This window comes from Arachis stenosperma, chromosome 8 (genome assembly GCF_014773155.1).
Source record: "Arachis stenosperma cultivar V10309 chromosome 8, arast.V10309.gnm1.PFL2, whole genome shotgun sequence".
Taxonomy (NCBI): domain Eukaryota; kingdom Viridiplantae; phylum Streptophyta; class Magnoliopsida; order Fabales; family Fabaceae; genus Arachis; species Arachis stenosperma.
Window position 1 is genome coordinate 29,006,663 of NC_080384.1, and position 27,982 is coordinate 29,034,644.

The 27,982-nt window shown below is 30.2% G+C and overlaps 2 protein-coding genes across 2 annotated transcripts; one reads left to right on the forward strand and one right to left on the reverse strand.

Moving 5' to 3' along the window:
* Window positions 1-2,219: 2,219 nt before the first annotated feature.
* LOC130943451 (auxin-responsive protein SAUR50) lies at window positions 2,220-2,789 on the forward strand. The gene has a single exon (XM_057871330.1). The coding sequence runs from the start codon at window positions 2,251-2,253 to the stop codon at window positions 2,689-2,691; it is 441 nt and encodes a 146-aa protein (XP_057727313.1). The 5' UTR covers window positions 2,220-2,250; the 3' UTR covers window positions 2,692-2,789.
* An 11,033-nt stretch (window positions 2,790-13,822) lies between these two features.
* Window positions 13,823-17,770, reverse strand: LOC130944338 (ABC transporter F family member 1). Its single transcript, XM_057872622.1, has 6 exons — window positions 17,542-17,770; window positions 17,201-17,435; window positions 16,326-16,399; window positions 16,020-16,230; window positions 15,700-15,934; window positions 13,823-15,232 (listed from the first exon to the last, which is right to left on the reverse strand). The coding sequence occupies exons 2-6, from the start codon at window positions 17,417-17,419 to the stop codon at window positions 14,175-14,177; spliced, it is 1,797 nt and encodes a 598-aa protein (XP_057728605.1). The 5' UTR covers window positions 17,420-17,435; window positions 17,542-17,770; the 3' UTR covers window positions 13,823-14,174.
* Window positions 17,771-27,982: the final 10,212 nt, after the last annotated feature.

Here is a 27,982-nt window from a genome sequence, read left to right on the forward strand (position 1 = left end):
AACTTCCGTTCCACTTCTCTATCCGTCAAATTTCCTTTCTACCTAGGTGTAACCTTTGAGGGGGGCTCTCGATATAATATAAAACAACTATGTTATTTATTGTAGGGTTCATCTTTTTATTCGCCATAGAAGGACTCACTGGAATAGTCTCGGTTAATTTTGCATTAGACATTGCTCTACAAGATACTTATATGTTGTAGCACATTTTTATTATGTACTTTTTATGGGAGTTGTTTTTTTCTTTATTTGAGTATTTCAATATTAGGTGGATAAAATTTTTGGTCGGATATACTTGAAACTTTAGGTAAAATCCATTTTTGGATTACTTTTTTCAGGGTGAATCTGATCCTCTTTTTCATGTATTTCTTAAGAATTTCGGATATGCCTCGTCGCATTTTAGATTATCCAAATACTTACGCTGGATGGAATGTCCTTAGTAGTTTTGGTTTTTATATATTCGTAGTTGGAATTCGTTGTCCTTCGTGGTCGTAACAATCTCTTCAAGCAGTGGAAATAACATAATAAAGGCGAACATATTTTGGACTGTTGAACAAAATTCAACCACACTGGAATGACCGGTACAAAGTCCTCCAACCTCTACACTTAATCCTATTTAATCCTATCTACACAACAAATCAACCTTCTTTTAATCAAATAGAATATTTAATTATTTTGTATTTCATAAACATACCAATAAAATAAAAAATATAAAATTAAATTCATATTAAAATTAAAAATAATAAAATCACAATGAAATATGTGATAAAATTACAAAAGAAAAAAAAAGATACATGTAGATTCGATTTCTATTAATTTTATTATATATAATAATTTTTAATTATATATTATAATATATTAGGAGTGCGAATTAAAATAGGGTTAAATATTATCTTATTTGCAGTTCAACTCATTCTGATATCAACTTGATTTGCTACGAGTCAAATTATTAACCCTATTTAAACGAGTTTGATTATATTAAATATAATAATGCTAAGGAACCAAGATAATTTCAGCAAAAAATCAGTCAAATATCTCTGAGTGAATCTAAAATCTCTACGTGGATAATGGTTATACTAGGTATTAGGATATTTCTTTTCTTTATAAATTGGATGGTTACATTTTAGGCATTTGGAGAAAGAAGAAGAGTGAAGAGACGGAAGCTAATTGAATCAGTTTCCGTGATTCACGTTACAATGATACCGAACGTATCTCCTCCTAATTTAAATATGGTAAAACATTTAATAACCAATATTTTAAATCATAAATAAATAAAATTAATTATTATATTTATAATTAATTAAGTTATTCTATTTTTAGCTAATTTAGAGTTGGTTCTATATATTTTTCCTATTAACTAACTGCGATAGAGTTATTATTGTCAGTTTTATTGATAAAAAATAATAAGTTGTCTCATATATATGTGTGTGTATTTTTTTGGTTTTCTAAATCATTCTCGGTCTATTATATTGTTAGTTAGGAATGAGATAAAATAATAATGAAATTAAAGAAAAGAACATGGGGAATCTGTTTGTTGAAAACTATATTGTGGCATGGTTTTGGTTTTTGGAGGAGTGGAAGGTGAGCATATACGATTTATTTTTTGAATAAGGGAGAGTAAAGTTGTACAGAAGAAAACATGGCAGCATGGGCAGTTTGTACTTAAAAGTCATACATCCCCGTGAGCCATATATACTCAAATTAAATGGCTCAAATGGTAGGTTGCACAGAGCAAATGGTCTCAGCCTCACTGATAAATGTGCCCCAATTTTTTTATTTTTTTTATTTTTTCCGGCAGTCATCAACAGTGTCCCCAAAATGGAACCGACAACTGGAATTCAATTTTTTTTTGCCAATTACATAAATATTTGACATATTTAAAACATTTGTGGTGATATAATATATCACATGGAAACAATTTAGGTAAAGATTTGTCTTAAGAGTACTAAACCCTAGATTTTGAATGTTGTAAGAAGATGAGGAAAAGGGACGTGTCATACCTATAGGAAAGGTGGTAGACAGTGGAGGCACATGCAATGGTCTCCCTAATTTAACTCTATTTCAACTATCGATCTCTCTCTGTTTTGTCAAATAAATATCCATGTAGCTACCCTCCAAATTATATCTTATCTTAAAACTGCCATATACCACATGCACCATCTTCCACTCTATATATATATATACAATCACACAAACTGCACTTTTATACAGTACTACTTCAATTCAAAGCTACTCTTTATCATAATAATTATAATGGCCAAGTTAAGTGCTAGAAGCATGAAGAAGAGTGCTACTAGTAACAGTTTCAGGTTTGTGGTGGAGAAACTAATTCATAAGAGTTTGTTAATGGGGAGCAACAACAAGAAGTCATCATCATCATCTTGTAATGATTGTGTGCCTGAGGATGTGAAAGAAGGACATTTTGCAGTGATTGCTGAGGGTGGTGGTGATGATGAGGAAGCTCCAAAGAGGTTGGTGATGCCACTGAGTTGTTTGAGAAACCCAGCATTCTTGAGGCTATTGGAGCAGGCTGAAGAGGAGTATGGCTTTGACCATGAAGGTGCACTCACCATTCCTTGCACCCCTTCTCAACTTCAAAGGATACTACTTCTTGAACAGCAACAAACTACCAACAACAACAACAACCACCTCTTCAACTTCTCAACTAATCACCTCCAATTCATCATCTCATAATAAATCCCATCCATATATATAAATATATCAATAATGTTACTATAATATAAAACAACATGTGTACTACTTACTCTCTGTGTTACTAGCTACTACTTCAATCTAATTTTGGTTATTATAATATTAACTTAGCTACTTCTTTAAAATGTTTGTTAGCTTTCTTGCTTGCACCTTTTAATTTGTTATATGTATATCAATTTTGACTATTTGCCGTATGATTCTGAGTCTCCTTTAAAATTTTGACTTGAAAGTTAATTGTTACTCATTTTTTAGATCATTTATCATCATCATCATACAATACACATCTTTATTAGCTCATCATCAGTTCATAATGTTTTGCACTCAACAAATTGATATATGCATATTTTGAGTTCTATGCATAATTCAGTTTATTTTGTTTTAGTCCTGTGTTTCTTTCAACAATCATGTTTTTTTTTTAAATTTAACCATTAATCAGTTATTTATATAGAATATATATTAAAAATATATAAAATCTACACAAATACATAATAATAACCAATTTAGTAGTTAATTTATTGTATTTCTTCTAATAAATATTATTTACATTTTTACTGCACTATCTGATCTTGTCATTATAATTTATCGGCTACAAGCTATAATTTGGATATTAGGTCAAGATATTAGGATTTTTGTGACTTACAAATTACCAATATATAATTCGGTCGTTATATCTATAACCTGGTCGTTATACCTCAAACTCGGCCGTTACAGTTTGGTCTAATTATCAAATTTACTTTGACCCAAATTTATTAGTATTGACTTATTAGTTATAATCTCGACCCAAATTTACCTCTTGATCCATTAGTTATAGCTCGACCTAATTATACCGATAATCAGAATCCAAGTGAGATAATAAAGGTGCTCGACTATAATAAAATCATTTGAATATGTTCAAAAGCAGTTACCACAAATCAGGCGGACATCTTTAACAGCTTCGTAATACTAGGTTTATTGAGTAACCGCCTATAGCACAATAACTCTAAAAATACAAAATCTTAACTATGTGAAAGGTAGGCTATTCACTCTAATAACATATATCTCTTCTTATACTTTTTTTTTACATGAATGTTGAAGTCTTTTTGTAGGTCGCAATCTCTTCCGATATTCCTCAGCGATTGAAGTATAGCTCAACGACTGTGTTCTTAGAACAAAAAATTCCATATAAATGAAAAAGAAAGTTATACCTCAACACTAAAAAAATTATATCTCGATTCAAATTACTGTCCAAAAACATTTAATTGTACATTTGAAGACAAAATACCTCTTCCTCAGTAATAGGCAGCAACTCCTTCTCAGTGTTGTTAAATTCCTCATTAATCCTTCTCGCATTCTTCTTGTAACTTATCATTCTTACATAAACCCTTCTTTAATTTGATTTGGGTTAATTATAAGAAAAAAAGAAAAGATTAATGTAATTTTTAATATAATGTTTAATAATTAATTTTTTTAACTAATATTAACTATTTTTTATAAAAATTATTTTATTTATTTTAAATTTTAAACTATAAGTAATCAATTCTTAAGTTTACATCCAGAAGTATAAATCCTAAATTCTAAAGTTAATTTGTTAACAAACTAAAAATTAATTCTCTATAATTTTTCGTATCTATAAAAAAATTTCAAAATAAGGGACGAGGTATACAAATAACACAATCTTTAATTAACCAAAGAGTTTAATTAGGGAGCAAATTTTTTCATTTAATATCAACTAATTTTTTGAAAGTAATTTTTTATTGAAAATTATAAATCCTAAATTTTATATAATAAATTTTAAATTTAAATGTTAAATCTTAATTCTAATCTTAAATCTTCTAAAAATAAATATTAAAAAAATTATGATAAAAAAATAGATTAATACTGACTAATTAAAAATTAATTTTATATACTTAATATTAATAAAATATGTTATTTGATTCACTTTTTATGCACACTTAAACTAAATTAAAGGGTAAATTTTCTTCTAAGGTTTAAAAATATATAATGGGGAAAATATAATAAATTTATCTTTTTTATATTTTTAAAAAATATATACACTCTATATAAGTGTACATACAAGAAGATCACATGACATTTCTCTAATTAATTGAACAAGAAACATAATAGAAAAATAAGTATATTATTATTTAATTTAATCATATGATGTATTAAAAAGAAAATACTGCAGCATGGAAATGATATGAAGTGGGAAAAAAAAAGTATGAAGATGATTTGTTGGTGTTGCTCAATTCCATTGTTCGATCTTAAGATTTGCTAGCGTTCCTCCATCAAAGATGATGCATGCACTTTTCTATGTATTCTGATACATATAATGCGACACTAATGATTAAAAAGTGCTATATATAATATCCATATACATATATGATAATTAGGCACAACGTTTTAAGATATGATAGCTACGGTTCTCTTGCATTGTCCCGACTCACTTTAAGGCTTTCAAACTTTTTCTCACTGCCTTTTCTATTCATATAATAAGTAGAGGAAAATTTTTACATATATTTAGATTATTGATATTTTGATAATTTTAACCGATAATTTTAATTAATATATAATATATATTTTTTATAATTAAAATAATTAACAGTTACAACTACTTGAACACTGATATTTGAAGTATATTTAAAATTTGTCCGTAAGTATATATGACCTTCTTAGATGGTAGAACTTTTTTTTTTCTTAAATATACTTAACTTTTTGTAATTTAAGTTTTTGAAAAGTTTTAAAAGTATTTTTAATATGTAATTTATTAATTTTTTTTGTTTTTAATTATTGTCAAGGATTAAGATCAAGAAGTTACAAATTTTGGTTAACTAATGTATAGTGGAGTTAATTATTGAAATTCTATTACAAAATTCAGTTACATAATATGTCTTTATAAATAATAATGCCTTGTGCATAAAAAAGTGAGTTCAATACATGATAGTTCATTCTGATTTTTTTTCAATTTACTTTTTTTCTGTTTTTTTCTCTGTATTCTACAATTTAATTTTCTGCATTATCAACTTTACTACTCTTATCAGAAACCTTTACATGGTATCCAGAGCCTAATGGTTGACACCATGGCTATGATCTTTTCTAACGCTTCCCACTCCAGATAGTTATTTCTGATAAGTCCAACGGCAACAACTTCCTAACGTGGAAATAAACTGCAATCACCATAGTGGAAAGCCAGAATCTTGGAAGCCACTTCAAGAAGGAGAACATCCTAACTCAAATGGTGGATTATGGAGACCCAGCAAAGCCAACAAAGATTGAATCAGAAACTTTCAAAGAATGGAGACTCCAGGACAAATCTTTTACGACTTGGCTATTGGCATCTATGGATACAACCTTCAAAAACAAGATTGTGCACTGCAAATTCTTCTATGAGATGTGGGATACTATTCTTGAATTCTTTACAACATCATCAAGGGCAAGAATTCAGAGTCTTCGATCACAATTAAAGTTTGTAAGACTCATTACTACCATTACTGAATATCTTGCAAAAATTAGACAATTAGTAGATTCAATAATTGCCTCTAGGCACCGTTCTCTGAAGATGAATATATTCAAACCATTCTTGATGGAATCACTGAAGAATATCAAGGCTTCATTGGCACTGTCATGGCAAAAATGGGCAAGTTTACAGTAGTTGAAACAGAATCATACCTGATAGCATATGAAAACATACTAAATCGATTCAAGAAACCTTCACAACCAATTCCTTTAGCCAATTTATCTCAATCTTCTATCCCTTCGGATCAGAATTTTCAAAGAAACTACAATCCTTCTAGAGGCAGAGGAAGAGGAGGAAGATTTATGAGAGGTGGTAGATTTACCAACTCCAGTCGCTTGTTTTGTTAGATCTGTAATCGCCTTGGACATGCTGCTTGGAGTTGTTTTGACCAGTAATTTCAGTCACCTAATGCAACATTTTTAGCTCAATCATATCACCCTCCAGCTCCTCCACAATCCTTTCATCAACCTAGGACATTCTTGGCAGCACCACAATCATTATCATCTTCACAAAATATAGCTTGGCATCCTGACTCTGGAGCCAGTCACCATGTGACCGCTGAACCTAATAACCTTCTTGAAGCTGCTGAGAATCAGATTGGGTTAGATCAGTTGTATATAGGTAATGGTTAAGGTATTAAAATTTTTAACTCTAATTCTTCTACTCTTTATGATTCAAATACTGCTCTTTCTTTCAAATTAACTAATCTATTACTTGTGCCTCAAATATCTCTTGAGCGTTTCTAAATTTGTATTTGATAACTCGGTCTTTTTTGAGTTTTGGCCTCACCATTGCTTTGTTCGTGATCAGGCTACCATGAATCATCTACTTCAAGGGATAGGTAAGAATAGAATCTATGTGTTTCTCAATCTGTTTGTACCAAAAACTCTTTCCCCAACCCCAAATTGTGTAAAGCAACAAACTGCATTAACTGCTACTTCAATTCTCAATAATTCTGTAGATACATGGCATAAGAGACTTGGCCATTCCTCTATGAAAACTGTCTCATATATTCTGAATAAAAATCAAATTTTACATTCAAAAAGCTCTACTCCTATATCTATTTGTGAATTCTGTTCTATGACAAAGTTACATCAATTACCTTTTCCAAATTCTCAATCTATGTATGTGCATCCTTTAGAACTTGTCTACATAGATATTTGGGGACCAGCTCCTATAGTTTCTAAGAATGGTTTTAGATATTATATTAATTTTGTAGATGCTTATAGTAGATACACTTCTCTTTTTTTTTTTTTGTTAATAAATCCGAAGCCTTAGCAGCTTTTAAGCAATATAAAACTACTTTGAAAAGACAAATTGGATATCAACTTAAAGCTATACAAAGTGATCATGGTCTTAGATTTTTGTCTAATTCCTTCAAGACTTATTTGACTGAGAAAGGAATTATTCATAGACTTTCATGTCCTTATACACATCAACAACAAGGGACAGTGGAAAGAAAATATCGACATCTTATAGAAGTTGGTCTATCACTTCTTGTCACAACTGCCCTTCCATTACAGTTATGGGATTATGCATTTTAAACTGCTGCTTATCTCATTAATAGACTTCCCACTCTTGTTTTCAATCAATTAACTCCTTTGGAGAAACTCTTTCATCAGCAACCAGATTACACTTTTCTCAAAGTATTTGGATGTGCTTGCTATCCTCTCTTGAGGCCTTACAACAAACATAAATTTGATTACAAGTCTCATTTATGTTTATTCTTAGGCTATGATTTTAGCCACAAAGGCTATAAGTGTCTTTCTCCATCAGGTAAATTATATATATCAAAAAATATTATTTTTTATGAAACAAGATTCCCATACTCTTCCCATTTTACTTCAAAATATTCTTCTATTTCAGACTCCTCACCTCTCTTACCTACACCACAAGTTATCCCTGGACCACCATCACCAATTCAGTCACACACACCTCCTTTAGAAACACCAATTTCTCCCTCCATCTCCTCCCCTCCCTCTTCAAATCTGCTTCACTCAGCTTCACATCTTACATCAGTAAATCGTGACTTTCAATCTCCCACATTGCCTACTGACCAAATTTCAACTTCAGATATGAAAATAGTGTTACCTCTTCAACCACCCATTATCTCTTCTTCTTCATCACAAGTATCACCACCTCTTCCTCCACCACCATTCAACATTCACCCAATGAAAATCATATCTAAATCTGAAATCTCTAAACCTTGAGTCTTTTCTACTATCACTTCCTCATTGTATAGTGATTCAAAGTTTCTACATCATATACCAAAAACAGCTTCAGAAGCATTAACACATGCTCATTGAAAACATGCAATACAAACTGGGTATTTTGTACTTTTAAAATGTCAAACATGGGATCTAATCTTCCCACCACCTAGTGCTGTCATTATAGGCAACAAATGGGTCTTTGCATTGAAAAAGAACCCTCAAGGCCAAGTCATTAGATATAAAGCTAGACTTGTGGCCAAGAAATTTCATCAAAGAGAGGGTGTGGACTTTGAGCAAACCTTTAGTCTTGTAATTAAATCTCAAACTATCCGAATTGTGCTCTCAATTACCTTGTTTTGAGGCTGGCAATTGAGACAATTTGATTTTAACAATGCATTTCTCAATAGTGATTTACATGAAACGGTTTATATGCAACAACCTCCAGGATTTTGTAACACTAACCCTTCTCTTGTTTGCAGATTATAGAAAGCTATTTATGGACTCAAACAAGCTCCAAGAGCTTGGTTTCTAACCTTATCTGCCACATTAAAAAAGTTTGGTTTTATTAATACTCGTTCAGAGCCTTCTTTATTCATAGGACATATTAATACATCTGTAACTCTATTATGTGCATATGTTGATGATATTCTATTAACTGGAGATAACCCCTCTGAATTACAATTATTAATTTAGCAGCTTCACTCTATTTTCTCTCTTAAAGACCTTGACAAATTCAGTTTTTTTTCTTAGCTTAGAAGCCAATTATGTGAATGATTCTCAAATTTTATTGCATCAAAAGAAATATATCACTGACTTACTTGATAGAACCAAAATGACTATGACTAATTCAGCCCCAACTCCTATAGTTGCTTCTTCAAAATTGTCAGCTAATGATTCCTCTCATTTTGAAGATCCAAAATTATTTCGTTCTATTGCAGGGACCCTCCAATATCTCACACTTATTAGGCCAGACCTTACATTTGCTGTTAGCAAGATTTGTCAGTATATGCACAATCCCACTGTCAATCATTGGAAAGCACTCAAAAGGATACTTAGATATATTAAGGAAAGTATGGATCAGGGTCTCTTATTTACAACCTGTACCGACTTTCGATTATTTTCTTTTTCAGATGCTGATTGGGGAGCAGATGCTGATGATAGAAAAAGTGTTACTGGATATTGTGTCTACCTAGGAACAAACTTGATTGCATGGAAAAGCAACAAGCAATGTGCCGTTAGCCGATCAAGCATAGAAGCTGAGTTTCGTGCAATTGCTGCAACTCAATCTGAAGTCATTTGGACACAAAATCTGCTTCATGAGTTACATCTCTCTCTCACCACAGCTCTTACTCTCTACTGTGACAACCAAAGTGCTCGCTTTCTTGCTGCAAATCCAATTTTACATAGCAAATTTAAGCATTTTGAGTTAGATCTTCACTTTGTGAGGGACTAAGTTACACATAAGAAACTATTTGTCACTAATATTCCATCCTCATACTAGGTGGCTGACATATTTACTAAGCCATTATCGATGACTCTCTTTTCCAAATTTTGTGACAAACTTCGTGTTTGTTCATCCCCTACACTCAATTTGAGGGGGGCTGTCAAGGATCAAGATCAATAAGCTACAAATTTTGGTTAACTATGTGTAATGGAGTCAATTACTGAAATTCTGTTACAAAATTCAGTTACACAATATGTCTTTATAAATAACAATGCCTTGTATATAAAGAAGTGAGTTCAATACATGATAGTTCATTCTAATTTTCTCTCAATTCACTTCTCTATTCTTCTCTCTATATTCTATAATTTCATTTTCTGCATCATCAATTTTACTACTCTTATTAGAAACCTTTATAATTATTTTTTAATTTATTAATTTATATTGCAATTCAAACCTATTTAAAATGTTAATAACAAAATCAAAATAAATTAAACGTTAATAATATTTTGAAATTTTAAAAAAAATTTAAGGAACAAAAATTATCATTTATCTTTTTCTTTTCTTGGTCAAGACAGAGTGAATATCTTTTTTCATATATAACTATAAAGTTGAGATTTGGTAAGTGTTTTATTAGAAGATTGTTATTTCTTGGTTGTATACATAGAATGACAGAAAAAAAAGGTAGCAAAAAAGATGTAGTGGACTTATCATACATTCATACCATATAGGGTTGGCAATGAGTAGGGTAGGGTATCCTAACCCTATCTGCCAGTTGAAAATTTCATTAAAACTCTACCCTACCCTACCCGCAGATTGAGAATCTCTAAACCCTAACCCTACCCGCACCCAAAAATTTTAAATCCTACCCTATCCTACCCTACCCGTAGAAATATCAAATTTTTTCAAAGTAAATACAAAATTCAATTATTTCGAATTTTATATGTATTAATAACATAAAAAATAAAAAATTAATGTTCTAAATTACTAAATTAACTAACTAGTTTAGTGATTGTTCACTTATTATAAGTTATTACAAAAGAGAGGTTGTGGGTTCAACTCTCACTTCCTTTACTATATAGAGAGATTTTTATAAAATATGTGTTATATATGAAGTGCGCTAGGGTAGGATAAGGTACACCTTAAACCCGTACCCTACCCTACCCGCAGGCATACCCGGACCGTACCCTACTCTACCCACTGCGGGTGTCTTGGCTCTCTTGTGCATTTCGACAAGCCTAAAATGTCTAAGTTAATTTTGATACCTGAAAGAATTTTATATACATATAATAATTCAATTAAATATATATTTAAAAATGAGTTATTTGCACAAAATTTTTCACATTAATAATACATATGAAAATTAAATTTAAAAAATAAATACCAATAATAACATTATCTTCGTATTATAATATAATTCTAATAATATGATGCATATAAAAATCTTGTACTTTACTAGAGAGAATTATTGGAATAAATTGTAGAAGATATACGATAAAAATTCATATAAAATTAATTTTATGTTAAGTTGATAGCTGAAAATTATTTAATAAAATATATTTAACTAAATTATTATCTAACGCCTTTCGATTATTAACTTTTTCTAAATTTTCACCCCATATATATGTAATATTGAATGTTGGAGCTGGTTCAATCACATTGGCTGAAACATGGGGGAGTGTTTCACGGTGCAGGCGCTTTGTGTATTAGCCTATTAGGCATACTCGCAGACACAATAACCTGAGAATTTAACTGAACCAATAACATTCACTTGAGTGTTGACCAGTGATCAAATAAAGTTAAATGACTTGCAAGTTCCAGTCACCCGAATTACTACTTCATTAAAAAGAAAAAAAGAAAAAGAAAAAAGTTTATATCACATCAACTTACTAATTAAAATTCATTGATAAAGTTAGGTTTCTTTTTTTAAAAAATCATATCACTTTTATTTAGTATTTCATTTATTTTTGAAGATGCATATGACATCTATTTGATATTTTCTTTTGAATTTAACTAAGAACATATTAAGAACATCAATTAATTTTTTTTTTGTATGTATTTTGAGAAACCATATTCAAATCGCAAATTTATTGTTTTATTTATCAACAATCTTTGTACAAAAATACAAAAGCACTAAAAGACAGGGAGATATCTATATTTTGATTTTGTGTATCTAAACATGGAGAATAACAGCAAAATGATAGTCTATTGTGTGTGTTTCAGTTTTTGTCTTCAAACATTTAGTGTAATGAAGAACATGCATGGGAACCAGAAGAGAAAAACACAACAAAGAGAATAAAATATGCGAGGCGGGCACAGAAAACATCATTCTCCATTCTCCATTGGCAGCCACAAGCTTGAAGCATGGGAAATCAGAGCACCATAATGCCTCTTATCTCAATTTCATTAAGGGATTTAAAAATGGTCCCAAAGTCAAGTCAAGTAGGTTCATTGTTCTCAACACCTTATGATTGCTCTCTCACTCACATTCCAAAATGGTCCAATCAAGAAACAGCCCAGATATATTAATACACACCGTATCAAGGCATCATAAGATTTCCAATCAATGCGGTACACACCACCATACCCTTCCAAAGTAAGTACACAAGAAGTGGATTTTCAAACACTATCTTCTTGTTCCTCCCATAATGGACAAGCCAACATCGATCAAAGCTGCATTAACAACATTATTCTCGAACTCTCCTTAGACTATTCTTTCTTTTTATAGACAGCAAACTGGTTTGGCTCTTTTGTTTGTGGTCCAAGCATTTGTCTCGCACTATTTAATTTCAGCAATTCATACACATATATTTGTTTATATATTTAAAGGAGATAGATGAGGAAATGACCAACTGGATAAAAAAGACTTCACGGAAGAATATTCCAACCTGAATCCAAAAATTGCACTGCACTTTCTCTATCACAGTGAAACATCAAGGTTGTCTAGTCGTTGCAGCTCTGAATAAATAGCTTTCGCCGCCTTCATTCCAAATTTCATCTAAACAAGGTCCTCGCACATTCCAGTAAACCGTAATGCATGCTTTAACAGAGTACTACAAAGGAGAGATTCACGAGCATGTACTACTAATAAATCAAAGAAATGAATCCTCTTAATTTTTCTTTTCAATTGTTGTTATTAAGTGTTATCCATTCCCATCAATCAATCAGTATGAACTCAAGTATTTAGGTAGCATTCGGTAAAGAGACAGAGACTAAAATACTGAGACTGAGAGACAGAGATTGAAATAAATTTCAGTATTCTGTTTGGTGCAAAGTGAAAGACAGAAATTGAAACAAGAATAAAACTCTAATTTAATTTGCAAAAAGGATAAAATTAAAATTAATTAATTGAAATGAGGATATTTTAGGTATAAAATGTTATTAAAATTTCAGTCTCCGTCTCTAAAAATTTCAATCCCTTACGTCCCTACTTTTTGAAGGTACTGAAATACTAGAAACAGAAATTTTAATACCAAATTTTAGAGATAGAAACAAAAATTTTAGTACCAGTCTCTGAGCCAACAAACATAATACTATATCAATACCTCAAAACAAACGCTACACTGTTGTCAACGACTAAATACTACCTGTTAGACAGGAAGCACCCTTTTTCCCTTTTTCTTTTCTTTGATTTTTAATCTCCGACAGATTAATACTAAGACACTAATTTATTGTATGCATTTTCATGTTCTAGTTGAGCAAAGTCTAAATTTCTTTCCCCTTTTTTGTTCATTTATATGTTTATACTATTTACTATAATAATATTTCGAAGTTCATTCGAGCAAAGCAAAAGATTAGTTACTGTGGTACACCTGCCTAAGGGCACTTAGCAGTTGGCACCCGAAAAATGACAATGGAGCTAGCTATGCCCGTTTCATTCAATCATCTTTTACGTGTTAACCATACAAAATTTACTTTTTAAGACGAGACGGTTACTCATCACAAGTAAGCGAACCACTGCAGAATAGGTGCGCAAAAATACAGTGCTCTCCGCACAACATATTCATAAAATTCGCCGGATACAAGAGTTAACCAGAATAGACCTTTAGGTATAACATCTGACATAAGGTGAAGTATCTCGTTATCTATTAGAAGCACAGTAAAGTAGTAAAAAAACAAAAATATTACCAATCTAACCGAGGTGGACATTGCCAGCCCCAAAAAAATATTTAGGCCACACGCTTTCTCAATTGGTTCTCTTCCATTCAACTCTACTATAATCAACCTCGAGAGAAATCAACTTGAGTACCCTCGAGAGAAATAAACCTTGAGCAAGCAAAGTATTAGATGACAGCTTCTGTCGCGGTTCTGACTATCTTCTTCAGTCAGATAAACCTGCTTTCGCCTTTAGATGCTGCTTGAAATCCATAATATCACCTTCCCATCTGGTGACACATTGGTCTGCACACACCCATATCTCATGGGCCACCTGGTTTATGAGCCTAAAATCATGGCTAACAAGCACCATGCCACCATCCCATTCATTCAATGCCTCGGCCAACGAGTCAATTGTCTCAATATCCAAATGATTGGTTGGCTCATCCAAGAGTAGCAAGTGAGGTTGCCTATAGGCTAACCATGCAAATATCACACGGCTCCTCTGCCCATCAGATAAATTCTTCATGGGCATCACCTGGGCTTTACCTGATAGGCCAAACTTCCCAATAGCAGCTCTCATCTTCTCTTCCTCATTTCCAGGGTATTCTTTAATCATATACTGGAGAGCTGACATTTCCATGTCTAGCTTTTCGGCCAAGTGCTGGTGATATTGTGCAATCCGAAGATGATTATGGCGTCGAACCATGCCATCTATAGGAACCAGTTCACCTGTCATTAACTTAAGTAATGTACTCTTCCCAGCTCCATTGGGTCCAACCAGAGCAATCCTAGAGTCTAAATCAACCCCAAAGTCAATGTTCTTGTATATGAGAGTCTCAGGAGTGTAACCAAATGTCACCTCAACAAACTGGAGGACAGGAGGGGGAAGTTTTCCCACATCCACAAAGCGGAATACCAAAACTTTGTCCCTAGCCACCTTCTCTGTAAGACCACCCCTCTCCATTTTTGCAAGAGTTTTCTCTTTACTCTGAGCTTGTCGAGCTAGTTTTGCTGACCCATGGCCAAATCGGGCAATGTATTCCTTCATTGAGGCAATCTGGTCCTGCTCCCATTTGTACTGCTTCATCTGGTTCTCTTCAAGTTCAGCACGTGTCTGAACATACTGATCATAGTTACCAGTGTAGAGCTTCAGCTTTTTGCTTTGCATGTGTATGATATTTGTGCAGACACCATTAAGAAAATCCTGGGAGTGTGAAACCACAACCAGAATACGCTCAAACTTCTTAAGATTCTCCTCCAGCCACACACAGGCTTCCAAATCTGCAAATAGATTATAGCAAAGACATTGATGAATGAACAATTACTCAAGGAAAGGTAGAAATATACAGAAGTTGCAAAAAATATAAGGAAGAACATTACTGATCACCTGGATATAGAAACATACGAAAAACAAAATGGAATTCAATTTAAAAGCATAACAAGTAAAATTCTGACTTCCTGATAATGGATCCACATATCCTTGAAGTTAAAATTACATGTGAGCCAATAGGGAAAAAGATTTATCTATCTTGTGCCCTAAGGGCACATGTTAAGTTTACAAGAGTTTTCATTGAAAATATAAAAAAATTTAAGTTTCCAATGCATTTGTTTTGCATTCATTAAATGAAAACATTTAAAAATTTCCACTAATGGTAAGCTTAACATGTGACCTAAACCCTAGGGGAAGCCATCAAACAAAATAACAGTTCAACAAATAAAGGGCATTTCATATGGGACTGGAGGATTACCGAGGTGATTGGTAGGTTCATCAAGCAAGAGAATGGTTGGGTTCATGAATAAAGCTCTGGCTAGAGCAATCCTCATTCTCCAACCCCCGGAAAAATCACGTGTCTTCTTTGCCTGCATTTGCTTGTTGAAACCAAGACCAAATAGGATTTCAGCAGCACGTTTTTCTGCAGTCGATGCATCCAGGGCTTCCAAACGTTCATATATACGGTCAAGTGCTTCACCACCCCCATCATCCTGGAGCAACAATTAAGATGAGTCAGAAATCCAAGAATATAAAGAAACCCACAAAAAACTCAGATACTATATTACTGAAACAAACCTGAGAGGCTAAAGCTTCAGCTTCTTTCTCCAATCTCAACCTCTCCTCGTCACAGCTTATTACAGCCTCCAGCGCAGACATGTCAGAGGCTTCAATTTCCCTAGCAAGGTGATATATATCCATGTGTTCTGGAATAGGAAGCTCTCGCATACCTATTGCCGTAAGCAAGGTAGATTTTCCACAACCATTTAATCCAAGCAAACCATAGCGTCTGAATGGAATTTAACAGGGGAAAAAAATATAAGTAACAATTATAGTTATGAATAACAGCATCCTATGGAAAACAAACGGGTAAGGATAACAAACCTTCCATAGTTCAGCTCCAATTCAGAATCAACTATCAGATCATGTCCATGAAAAGTAACTGACAGAGACTCTATCTACAATTAGAACATGAACATAAAATTGTCAATATAACAATGATCACATCATTAAAATAAACAATACAACACTAAATATAGCAGAAACTCACTTTTAATAACACAACATTGAAACAATACCCACCCAAATATTAAGTATTAAGTATTGATTACATTCTTAAAGGAGAAGCAACGATATTAAACATGGTAGAATGCCCATGCTACAGACTGACCCAACCATTAGGCTACAGCACTCAAATACAATCACCCAAACTTAACAACAAGAAGCTAAAATAAGACACGCTAAACCAAGACTGTCTACCACACTTTATACAAGTTGTAAGAAATCCAAAGTAATAAGTAATTAAAGTAACATACAAATTATCTCCTACTTGCCTTTTCCAAAAGGGGATTATGCATACTACCGCAAGACAGAACACTTTCGATTGAAGAGCAAGGGCAGAAAAAAGCTTCTTTGACAGATCAAAATAATAACAAATAAAGAAATAATCAGCATAGTATCAGTAATCATCACAGGACATTCCAAAATAAACCTACTCCTCAGCTCAACCTTCTCCTTAACCTTACTCGTTCAGCTTTAGATTTAACCGATATGTTCCTTTAACTCTCCAAGAACTTATAGAGATTAGAGAATAAGCATTTAGGATGTGCAAACAGATAGAATCAGAACACTAAACAAAGACATGACATCTACAACTCTGTTTAACCAGAGTTTATACTATTCCATTCCTAAACTTAAACCCTAAACATTGCATTACATTCAATTCAATTCAATTCAACATCATCCGAAGTGTTACTGACCCTAATATCCCTGGAAAGGGGGTGTGAGCAGAGGACACCGGTGCAGGTCCGATCCGATATGACCATATCTCCGAGACCGTTGGCGAGTTGGTCGGCTGCCTTCTCCGAGGCTGAAGCTGACGCCGACGCCTTCGAGGAAGCAGCCGCCTTGCCTCCTCTCTTAGCCGCTGCCGCCGCCTTCTTCTGCGCGGCCTTTTTCTTGCTGGCGTCGGACACCATATTCAATAACTGATTTCTGCAAATAGCATCAACGAATCGAATCCATGAAGAATCAAGAGCCAATAACGCAGCAAGCAAAAAAAGCTAGAAAAATTAAAAAACGAAAAGCATTAGATGCAAACCTTGGATCTGAAATTCGAGAAGACAAGAATAGATCTAGGTTGGTGTGTTGAGTAATCGGAGGAAGAGTTGTAGAGAAGAACCCGAGCTGGGGCTTAGGGTTCGAAGATTCAGTTTCGGGTGCAGCTCAAGTTTCGAATATATAGTGCTGCCGCCTTCCACGTGTTCGGGAGTTGCCTCAACTCCTGCTACTGCTTGCTAGTTGCTAGGTCACAATGAATGAATGAAAACAATAAAAGACTTATGAAAATTGCTCCTCTACTAAGATATTTATAACCTTTTTCTATTTTATGAAAATAAAATATATGTATTCTCATTATTTTCTTATATGGACCCATTTTAACAAAAATAAAAATATTAATTAATGAAAATTTTCAATGAATTTTTTAAAATTTTACTAATAAATACTTGTTATTTTTTAGTGTGTTTATCAGATTTTTAATAGTAAAAATAAAAATACTAAAAAAAATAAAAAATATATCTTTTTTAAAAAATTATAATTTATATCTTTTTTTAAAATATTTTTTTAAATATTTTTCACATAATAAATAAATAAAAAAATATTTTTATCTTATTTTATCTAAATATAATTAATAAATAAAAAAAAATTTATATAAGATATTCAAACATAAAATCACTTTTATTCTTGTAAAAGATCTTTTAAAAAAATATCTTTTTCAAAAATAACATCCAATTAAAGATATATCTTTTTCAAAAATAACGTTCAATTAAAGATACTTAAATTTTATTTCATTAGATAAAAGATAAATATAAGTTTTAAATTATGAATTCCTTGAAACTTTTAAAAATTTTAGTTAGTGAAATAATTAAGGACATTGTCATACTTTTTTATTTAAATAAATTAATTTAAAGATGTCTTTTTACATTATTAAATATTTAATGCATTAAAATTTAAAAAATTTCACTATTATTAAAATTCTTAATAAAGGCTCTCACAAATAAAACCTTTAACTTAAAGGCTTTAATTAAATGAACATTCTATAAGAATCTCCTCGTGTACTGTTTATATTTCAAGTTTCATTTAACTAACACCTGTGTATACATAATTATATTAGATTGAATAATAATATAGTATATAGAATAAAATTATCACAATAAAATAACCATCAGTTTTGTACTAACTTTTTATTTTTAGTTAGTTTATTTACCTAGACAAAAATAAAATAAAAAAAAAATGTACACTTAAAAACGGTGATGTTAACGATTTGTGATTTGTGTACTTAACCTCTGGACAATCACAAGATCGGTGAACGTAACTATCCATGGCCCAACCCGTTCAATTTATTCAACAAAATAAATGTTAGGTGAACACGTTTCTTGCATTTGTTTATATAGATAAATAAAAAAATAACGGTGCAAATACCGAAAATTAAAGAACTAAACAGAGATTGTTTTAGGAAAAACAGTTCTAATAGAATCAGCATAAAAATATAAAGCAACACAAAAAAAAATTGACAATTGCAAATTATGATCAAACATTGCCAATTTATTTATGTATGTATTAATTTCCTTGAATTCATAGTACAGAGGTCAACTGTTTAGGGTTTAGGGTTTAATATAAAAATAAAAAGTTTAGAAGAGTGTAAATCTCTCTAATCTTAAAAGTAGAAAATTCACCATAATTTTAGAATTAGTCTCTATTTCAATATTTACAAACCCAAAATTTAAAATCAAGACAACGAAATCTTTTCCCAAAGTCAGCTCAAAAGGCTTGATAGCAGAAAAAATAGGAACCCAATATTCTTCTAAAAATGCTTCAATCCTCTCTAAGTTCCAATTTGTAACTTCCACATAATTACAAGCCTTCTCTTTTAGCATATATTTTGTGCAGTCTACTTGCACAAAATCAATTTATATTTGAGCTAGAAATATTTGCAAAGTATATAATTTATTATTGTGATTTGAAGTACATCAATTTGATTTTATTTTTCCCTTCAATTCAATTTTATCTAGACTATTCAAGTTTGAATTTGATATTTAAATTGATTTATTTATATTTTTAAAAAATTGTAATTTTGAGATTTTATTATTAAAAAATAGAAATAAGCATATTATAAATAAAATCTTAAATTTGATAATAAAAATAATAATATTATACAAAATTTTACAAATTGAATTGGATTGAAAGATAAATTTTTAGAGGTAGATTGGAAATTCAATTCATATGATTCATCAAAAAATAAAATCTAATTAAATTTAAATTAATGCAATTTTGATAAAATTTTTATTTAAATTGAATTGAATGTACATCTTTATCCGAATCGCTTTGAATTTAAAAACTTTTAATTTAAATCAATACTAACTATTTTTTCTTTTCACTAAACATATTGACATATAATTCCAATTTAAGAAAGGGCACCACAATGCATGCTTTTTGTTTTTGGCTATAAAAATAAAGAAATAATAGTACGAGAAATGAGCTGGTGGCAACTGAATTGGCACTTGGATTTTCACAAGTTGAAAGGGATCATCACATTAGGGTTTGGCCCACACTGAGATATGAATAACAAAATGGTATTATTCGGTCTGAGGTGAACTTCTTGGCCCTTGTTCGATGTATGTACGAAAATTTCTTGTTATGTAACTTAACAAGTACCAACTATCTATGGCCGAACAATGAAACAACAATTGACAATGTTGATATTAGTGGCACAATAGAAAATTATCAAACAGGCTGTAAGTTGTTTCGGCATTATTTGTTGCTTTCATTGTAATGTCTTTAATTCCAACCACATGCCAATGAGAAAACTTTACCGCAATGCTATTTTCTTTCTTAACTTTTAAAAACTCATGTTCATATTCAATTAATTTTTCAATCTATCAATTCATCGCAAAAGATAAATGCAAAAGCTATAATTTGTTGTTTATGATGAATGAGAGTTTAAATCTAAAATTATGTTCGTATTAAAAAAAAATCAAACAAAAAATTATGATGTTCGAAAAAATTAAACGTACTTCTTATATTTTTTATGCGTTTGTCAAATACACCCTAAGGTAGGTAACTCAAAAAGCGATTTTGGTTTGAAAAGTATATAATAAATTATTTATTATTATTATTATTATAATCCAAACCATTCGTCCGAAACTCGTACATAGTTCAAAAGAGAGAAATCCACCGTCTAACTCCAATAATAGAGGTCTAAATTCCTTAAATTAAAGGTCCCAATTAGAAAATTGGACTAATGATGGTACAATAATGACTTAATTCTCAAGTTGATAACTGCTTATCATTTCTAAATCAATAATGCTTAGGAACTAAGATGTTGCTAATAAAAAACCAGTTAAATATCTTTAAAGTTTTTATGTAAATGATGTTTATATTAGGTATTAGGATATTTTTTTCATTATAAATTAGATGATTCTGAATCTATTTTTTTATTTATCATATTTTAGGGATTTGGAGAGAGAAGGAGAGTGAAGAAGAAACAGAAGCTAATTAAATCAGTTTCCGTGATTCACGTTACAATAATACTGAACGTATCTCCTTCTAATTTGAATGTGATAAAACATTTAATAACCAATATTTTAAATCATAAATAAATAAAATTAATTATTATATTTATAATTAATTAAATTGTTCCAGAAGCTAATTGAATCCGTTTCTGTGATTCATGTTACAATGATACTGAACGTATCTCATTCTAATTTAAATGTGATAAAACATTTAATAACTAATATTTTAAATCATAAATAAATAAAACTAATTACTATATTTATAATTAATTAAATTGTTCTATTCTTAACTAATTTGGAGTTGTTCCATATACTTTTTCCTTTCTAAATAAGTTTCTCATGGTGAAACTATATGTAATTTCATCTTTGAGCAGACTAATTCTTCCCATCTACCTATAAATACTCCTTAATTATATATAAATTTATTTTATACCTCATTTAATTTTAAATTTACTCAATTGCTCACTGAACTACTGAAGCATTCTAGGCTTCATACAAATATATTTATCTCTATAAACCTGACATGAAACTCTGAATTAGTTTCTACCCCAAACCGTTCCTATAATAAGTAATGACACTTATTATAAGTAATCTAATATAATAATTGAAGACAAAAAGACACATGTTGAAAAGTATAAAAGATAAAATAAAATAAAATAAAATAATTTTTGACTAAGGCCTCCGACTGATTAGTTAGTCATCTGATCTATCTGTTCTTTAGCAGTCGATTGTCTACTCTATAAACTTATCCTCACATTACAAATATATGTTTTTTTCTTCTTTTTTATAATTGTTTTTTATCCTTAGGTTATTCTAGATTTCCATAGGCTGAAAGGACATTTAAAAATGAATTACATTTGCATTAATTTTTTTAAGTATATGTATTTTTTTGGATATTAGAAGTAAATTTTTGTCATTTTTTATTAATTATTTTTTATACCAAAAATAAAAAATAAACATAAAATACATACACAAATCATAAATATAACATTTTTGTACATTTAAATATTAAAATAACATATTAAAAATAATTAATAATTATTTCAATAAAAACATTTTCAATTGTTTTCATACAATGATAATATTATAAATTATTAAATAAGTTAATTAAACATATTAAATTATTTAACTATTTATACTATCATCTTTACATAAAAATATTAAAAATAATTTTTTATAGGCTGAAGTAGAGAGTATAGAATCCAGAAAGAGACAAGGTGATATCTAGTGAAGCGTCAGTTCAATGTCCGACGTGGCATTCGACGATTTGTTGGGACATCAAATCCCACGTGCTAGGGATGGTTTCCGTCACGTGGGCATAGACCACCTTGTTGTTTGTGGCAGACATGCGGGTGCAGAGCTCTTTCTTTCTGCCTTTCGATATATATCACTACAAAATAAATAATGCACATCTAAATCCTTATCCACACATAATCCTCCCTCTAATTACACTTTTTTCCCCTTTAATTTTATGTTTGGCTCATCCTTCTCCATATATACTTTATCCTTAGTACAATTATTAAACTATATATTATTAGGTCCCTGCAATAAACATTCATCATAATTCAAGTCAAAAGTTAATATATATCAAGTAATAAGAACATATGCTATATATTATATGTCATTGCCAGCTAGCTAGTTGAAGATATTATGGTCCCAAACATGAATGAAACACTGTTATTTACCCCCTTTTCTTTCTTCCTTTCTTTCTCACACTCTCTCTCTCTCTCTCTCTCTCGTTATAAAAATAGTTGGGTGCGTGCTATATATAGATATATAACACATGAAGAAACTGGTTCATGGCAAAAGCCAATATGTCGCCTTTATCTGCATTTGCACCTGCACTTTACTTGGTTTTCTCAAGAAGGGAGGAACTGAGAAGAGGTGCAGGTACATCTGCAGGTGAATGCCATGTTGGCTGCTACTTCTGATGTTGCTGAAATTGTTCCTATAATTCTAATCTTATGTTGCTGCGGCTGCTTCTCATAATAGCTAGTAGGTAAGTTTGATCACTGCCTACTTCCTGCGTACAATAATTGTATATACCATCAAGGATTTTGGTGCTTCTTTCCATTTTTTTTCTTCTTAAAAAAATTTTAGATTTTATTTAATAATTTTGTTATGTTATTAACAGTATTTTTGTTAATTTTTACCAACTCTTATTTATAACGAAGTTTAATAGAAATATTTTTGTAAATGTATCTAATAAAAATATTTTTTTTTATAACTGTGTCTAATAAAAATGTCTTTATTTTTTAAATGTGTCTCTTTATACATATATTTAAAAAATAACAATTAATTATTATCGATAATAAATTGACAAATAATATATTAACACCCTATACTTTTCCTTCATTTATATACACAAAATCTACATGGTGGGTGTATATATATTGTACTTAATTATATAGAAAGTATAGGGAGCCAATGGTCTAAGCGTACAATGTGTACAATGGAGGTTTAGAAAGTATTAAAGATGAACCTCAAAATTAACTTTTTATAACATGAGATGTTTATTATTCCTAGCATTCAGATGGTTATTCTGGATAGTATGGATGATGTTCATTTTATTCGTAAACCAAAGATTTAGCCCATTGTACACATTGTACATTTAGGCCATTAGCTCCCTAGCACTACCCATATATAATAATGCAAATAAATCCAGATCGAAGTATATATACACTCGAATCTAGTTGTTGAATTTATATGAAAGCTGAGTACTCTTGTTGATATTTATAAAATAGGGTGATGATATACGTCCAACCGCTTTTGTAATCAAATTTAATTAAGTTAGTATAAGTTCAGTAAAAGTTATTATCGTCTATTTGTATTATGCATTTCTTTTTTTTATACTACTTTAGCACAAAAAATTTTGTATATAATACAAAAATTTTGCACATTAACATATAGACTTATTGATATAGCATATAAATTTTTATATATAGCACAAAAAATTATTAATACAGTATATAAATTTTTATACATAATATATAAATATTGGGTTATGCTATATATACATTAAAATCAGTTACTAAAATCAGTCATCAGTATAAAATATATGTTAAAATATAAATACATATTGAAAATAAATTAAATAACATATGTATTTATACACAAATACATTAGTGACTGATTTTAGTATACAAATAGCATTTTTTATAAATATTTGCTGGAAATATATTTTATTGATTAGATGAGTTAATATTAGAGATATGTGATCTTTTTAAATTTTTTGTGTTGTGTATCAAAATTTCTGTGCTTAATAATTTTATTGAATATATATAAGAAAAAAAAGTTACGACGATGATGATAACCAAAGAGGATAAAAAAAAAAACAAAAGAGACAATGACAATAATGACAACAATAATAATGTTAAAAAAATATGCATACAATAAACTTAACTTAATTAAACTTAGTTTAAAAATTACTTGACCCCCTCCTACTATTATTACTACTACTACTACTACTACTACTACTACTAATAATAATAATAATAATAATAATAATAATAATAATAATGTTATTAAAAATTTCCATTATTTTTATATATTAATTAGTTCTATCCCTCAATGAAAAATATATATAGCTAAAACTTTTTTTTATTTTAATTTTGTCTTGTATACGAACTATTACAAACTAATTTTTTATAAAATGTTTTCTAAAATTATTAGTTTCTAGAATTTTTCCTGTTGAATTATCTTTCTTTAATTTCTGTATGAGCTGTACATACATACAGTAAATAAAGTCACCAGAAAAATACATACAGTAAATAAACAGTGGGTAAAAAACACAAATAAATCATGGGAAGAAAGTTGTTACATGAATAAACCAAATTGAAGATTGATTCACGAATGAGACAAAGCATATTTTTATGTAATTCGAACCTATTTGATTCGAACTACAATTGCACATAAATCGAACCTAATTGGTTCGAATTACTCATTATTAAACGCCACTACTAATTCGAACCAAATTGGTTCGAATTACCAACAATTTGGCTATATAAGGAGTTCGAATCAAGCAAATTCGAACTCATTCTCATTTTTCATATCCCACCAAATTCCAGAGAAAACGACCCATATTCGATCCGAGAAATAGGAGAACCGAAGACTCAGCTGATGGGGGACGATCCTGCAAGGCTGTACCGGTTGGACGGGGTTGCTCATATAGCCGGGGTCATCAACGACAAGGTTAGTACATAGAAAACTTTGTGCACACGGTTTATTTGAGTTAGTGATTTTGCCTATGGTTTTAGTGGCAGTTTATGTTAGTGGTTTATCGTGGTTGTATTGCAAATGGTTTATATTAGAGGTTTTACATACGATTTAGTTGGTGATTTATGTTAAGTGGTTTTTTATAAGTGCTTTTATATGCGGTTGTGTTAATAATTTATGTAAATGGTTTATATTAGGTGGTATTGTTAGTGGTTTATTGTAGTAGTATTACAAATGATTTATCTTAATGGTTTTACATGCGGTTTAGTTTGCAATTTAGAATAAGTGATTTTTTGTAAGTAGTTTTATATGCGGGGTTGTGTTGATGGTTTATGTAAGTGGTTTATTATGTTGGTTTTTTTTTTTTTTTACCCCAAACCGTTCCTATAATAAGTAATGACACTTATTATAAGTAATCTAATATAATAATTGAAGACAAAAAGACACATGTGATCTTTTTAAAATTTTTGTGTTGTGTATCAAAATTTTTGTGTTCAATAATTTTATTGAATATATATTGGAGAAAAAAGCTACGACGATGATGACGATAATAACGAAAGAGGATAAGAAAAATAACGAAGGAGACAATGACAATAATGACAACAATAATAATATTTAAAAAATATGGATACAATAAACTTAATTAAACTTAGTTTAAAGATTACTTGACCTCTCCTCCTCCTCTTACTACTACTACTACTAATAATAATAATAATAATAATAATAATAATAATAATAATGTTATTAAAAATTTTCATTATTTATAATATTAATTAGTTCTATCCCTCAATGAAAAATATATATAGCTAAAACTTTTTTTTTATTTTAATTTTGTCTTGTATATGAACTATTACTAACTAATTTTTTATAAAATGTTTTCTAAAATTATTAGTTTCTAGAATTTTTCCTGCTGAATTATCCTTCTTTAATTTCTGTATGAGCTGTACATACATACAGTAAATAAAGTCACCAGAAAAATACATACAATAAATAAACAGTACTACTTATATTGACAAATATCTTTTTTTTTTTTAAAAGAAGAACCATAATATACAGCAATTTGCCATTTATTATTTTACAAAAAAAATATTAGATAAAATAAGAACCAAAAGTAGTAAGCACAGATAAAACTAATTAAAAAGATGTTTTAGTACTTCATTAGGTATTATAATTGTCGATCTAACATTTCTATATCAATATTTTTATGAACTTCTTGTACTGAATTTGTCACGAGAAGAAAAGCCAGAGAGAGGATCTGGAAAAGGTTTTGGACTTTTTATAATAAGATGAAATTAAACCATTGATTTATTTAGAGTCATTTTCCAGTGATTCTTCGGAAGTCATGGATCGGCAGATAGAAAACATGGACGGGACCTGTGAGAAGCTACAAGCTAAGACCTCTTTTTTTTTGTTTTAATTATTATTATTTTTTTCCTACTTTTTTCTAATTGTTATTATTTACTTTATTTTCATTTCCCTTGCCAAAGCCACACCAATAAGTAGTGTATGTTTATTTGCCTTTTGAAAACGACACAACACACACAAGCTAATAAATAAAAGCATATCTTATATGGAAAAATTCTCTTTCTATGCTTTATGAAAAAGTGGTATATATATAACAAAAGTAAAAAGAGTTATATGATATGATATGATACGATGTGATGATGCCCTGGCTAGAAATAGGGTGTTCAAATTCAAAACGATCTAAATTAAATTATTCATTTAATCCAATTTAAAATAAAATCGATTAAAACTGCATTGATTTGGATTTGATTGGATTTTATTTTTTGCAAACTGTTGGATCGGATTAGATTTCAAATCTACTTTTCATAATCGATCCAATCACATCCAAACCGTGCCATAATATTATTATTTTATTATTATATTTACAATTATACTTATAACATGTTCAATTTATTATACATTTTTATATTATTCATGTATTATTATTATTTAATAAATATTTTACGTTCAAAATATTATTTATTTATTTATTTTAACTAACCTATAATTTTATTTCTATTATGTTATTGTAGGCTTTTTAAGATATCGTACAGACTTGTTATGTTATTGTTAATTATTTAAAATTTGATGTTGAGACTTGTTATATGTATTTAATTTTTTTAATTTACAAAACCGCAAATCCAATCAAATCCAAATTGCTTGAAATTAGATCGGATCGGATAGAATATTTTTAAAAACATCATCCAATCCAAACCGCACCGCAAGTATAATTAACGTTCGGATTGGATAAATTTTTTGCTCAAAACTGATCCAAACCGCACTGCAAACACCCTTAGCTAGAAATAAAATACTCTTGCTTATATCATATATGAATAATGTTACACATTTAAATTTTTTTTATTAACTAAGTTTAATTATATTGGTTTTTTTTTACTTAAAAGAAAATAAACAAAAACAAAGAGAGAGAAAAAAACAAAAAACTGCTTAAGAAAGGCAGTCCCGCTGAATACTACTCTCAAATTTCTTCTAAGACAATGGAAGCTCCACTTGGGGAGAAAAGGTCCTCATTGCGGTCTTTGCCATGACGTCTGCTACTGTATTTGCATCTCTCAAGATCAACCGAAGATCAGCATGCCATTTCCAAGACATGATATCTCGGATTTTTAATACCAAAAGATCAATAAACCCAGAGCAATCTTGTAAATTATTGACAATAGTAAAAGCATCCACATATTCTGTCTCACATATAATGTCTCTTTGTCCCGAGTTCCATGCTAAAAGAAAGCCTCT

Excerpts from the sequence above, each read along its gene's own strand:
- LOC130943451 (XM_057871330.1), top strand. The coding sequence starts at position 2,251 with ATGGCCAAGTTAAGTGCTAGAAGCATGAAGAAGAGTGCTACTAGTAAC.
- LOC130944338 (XM_057872622.1), bottom strand. The coding sequence starts at position 17,419 with ATGGTGTCCGACGCCAGCAAGAAAAAGGCCGCGCAGAAGAAGGCGGCG. Across the intron at positions 16,400-17,200 it reads CCCTTTCCAGGGATATTAGG|ATAGAGTCTCTGTCAGTTAC; the intron begins GTCAGTAACACT and ends TTCTAATTGTAG. Across the intron at positions 16,231-16,325 it reads TTGGAGCTGAACTATGGAAG|ACGCTATGGTTTGCTTGGAT; the intron begins GTTTGTTATCCT and ends AATTCCATTCAG.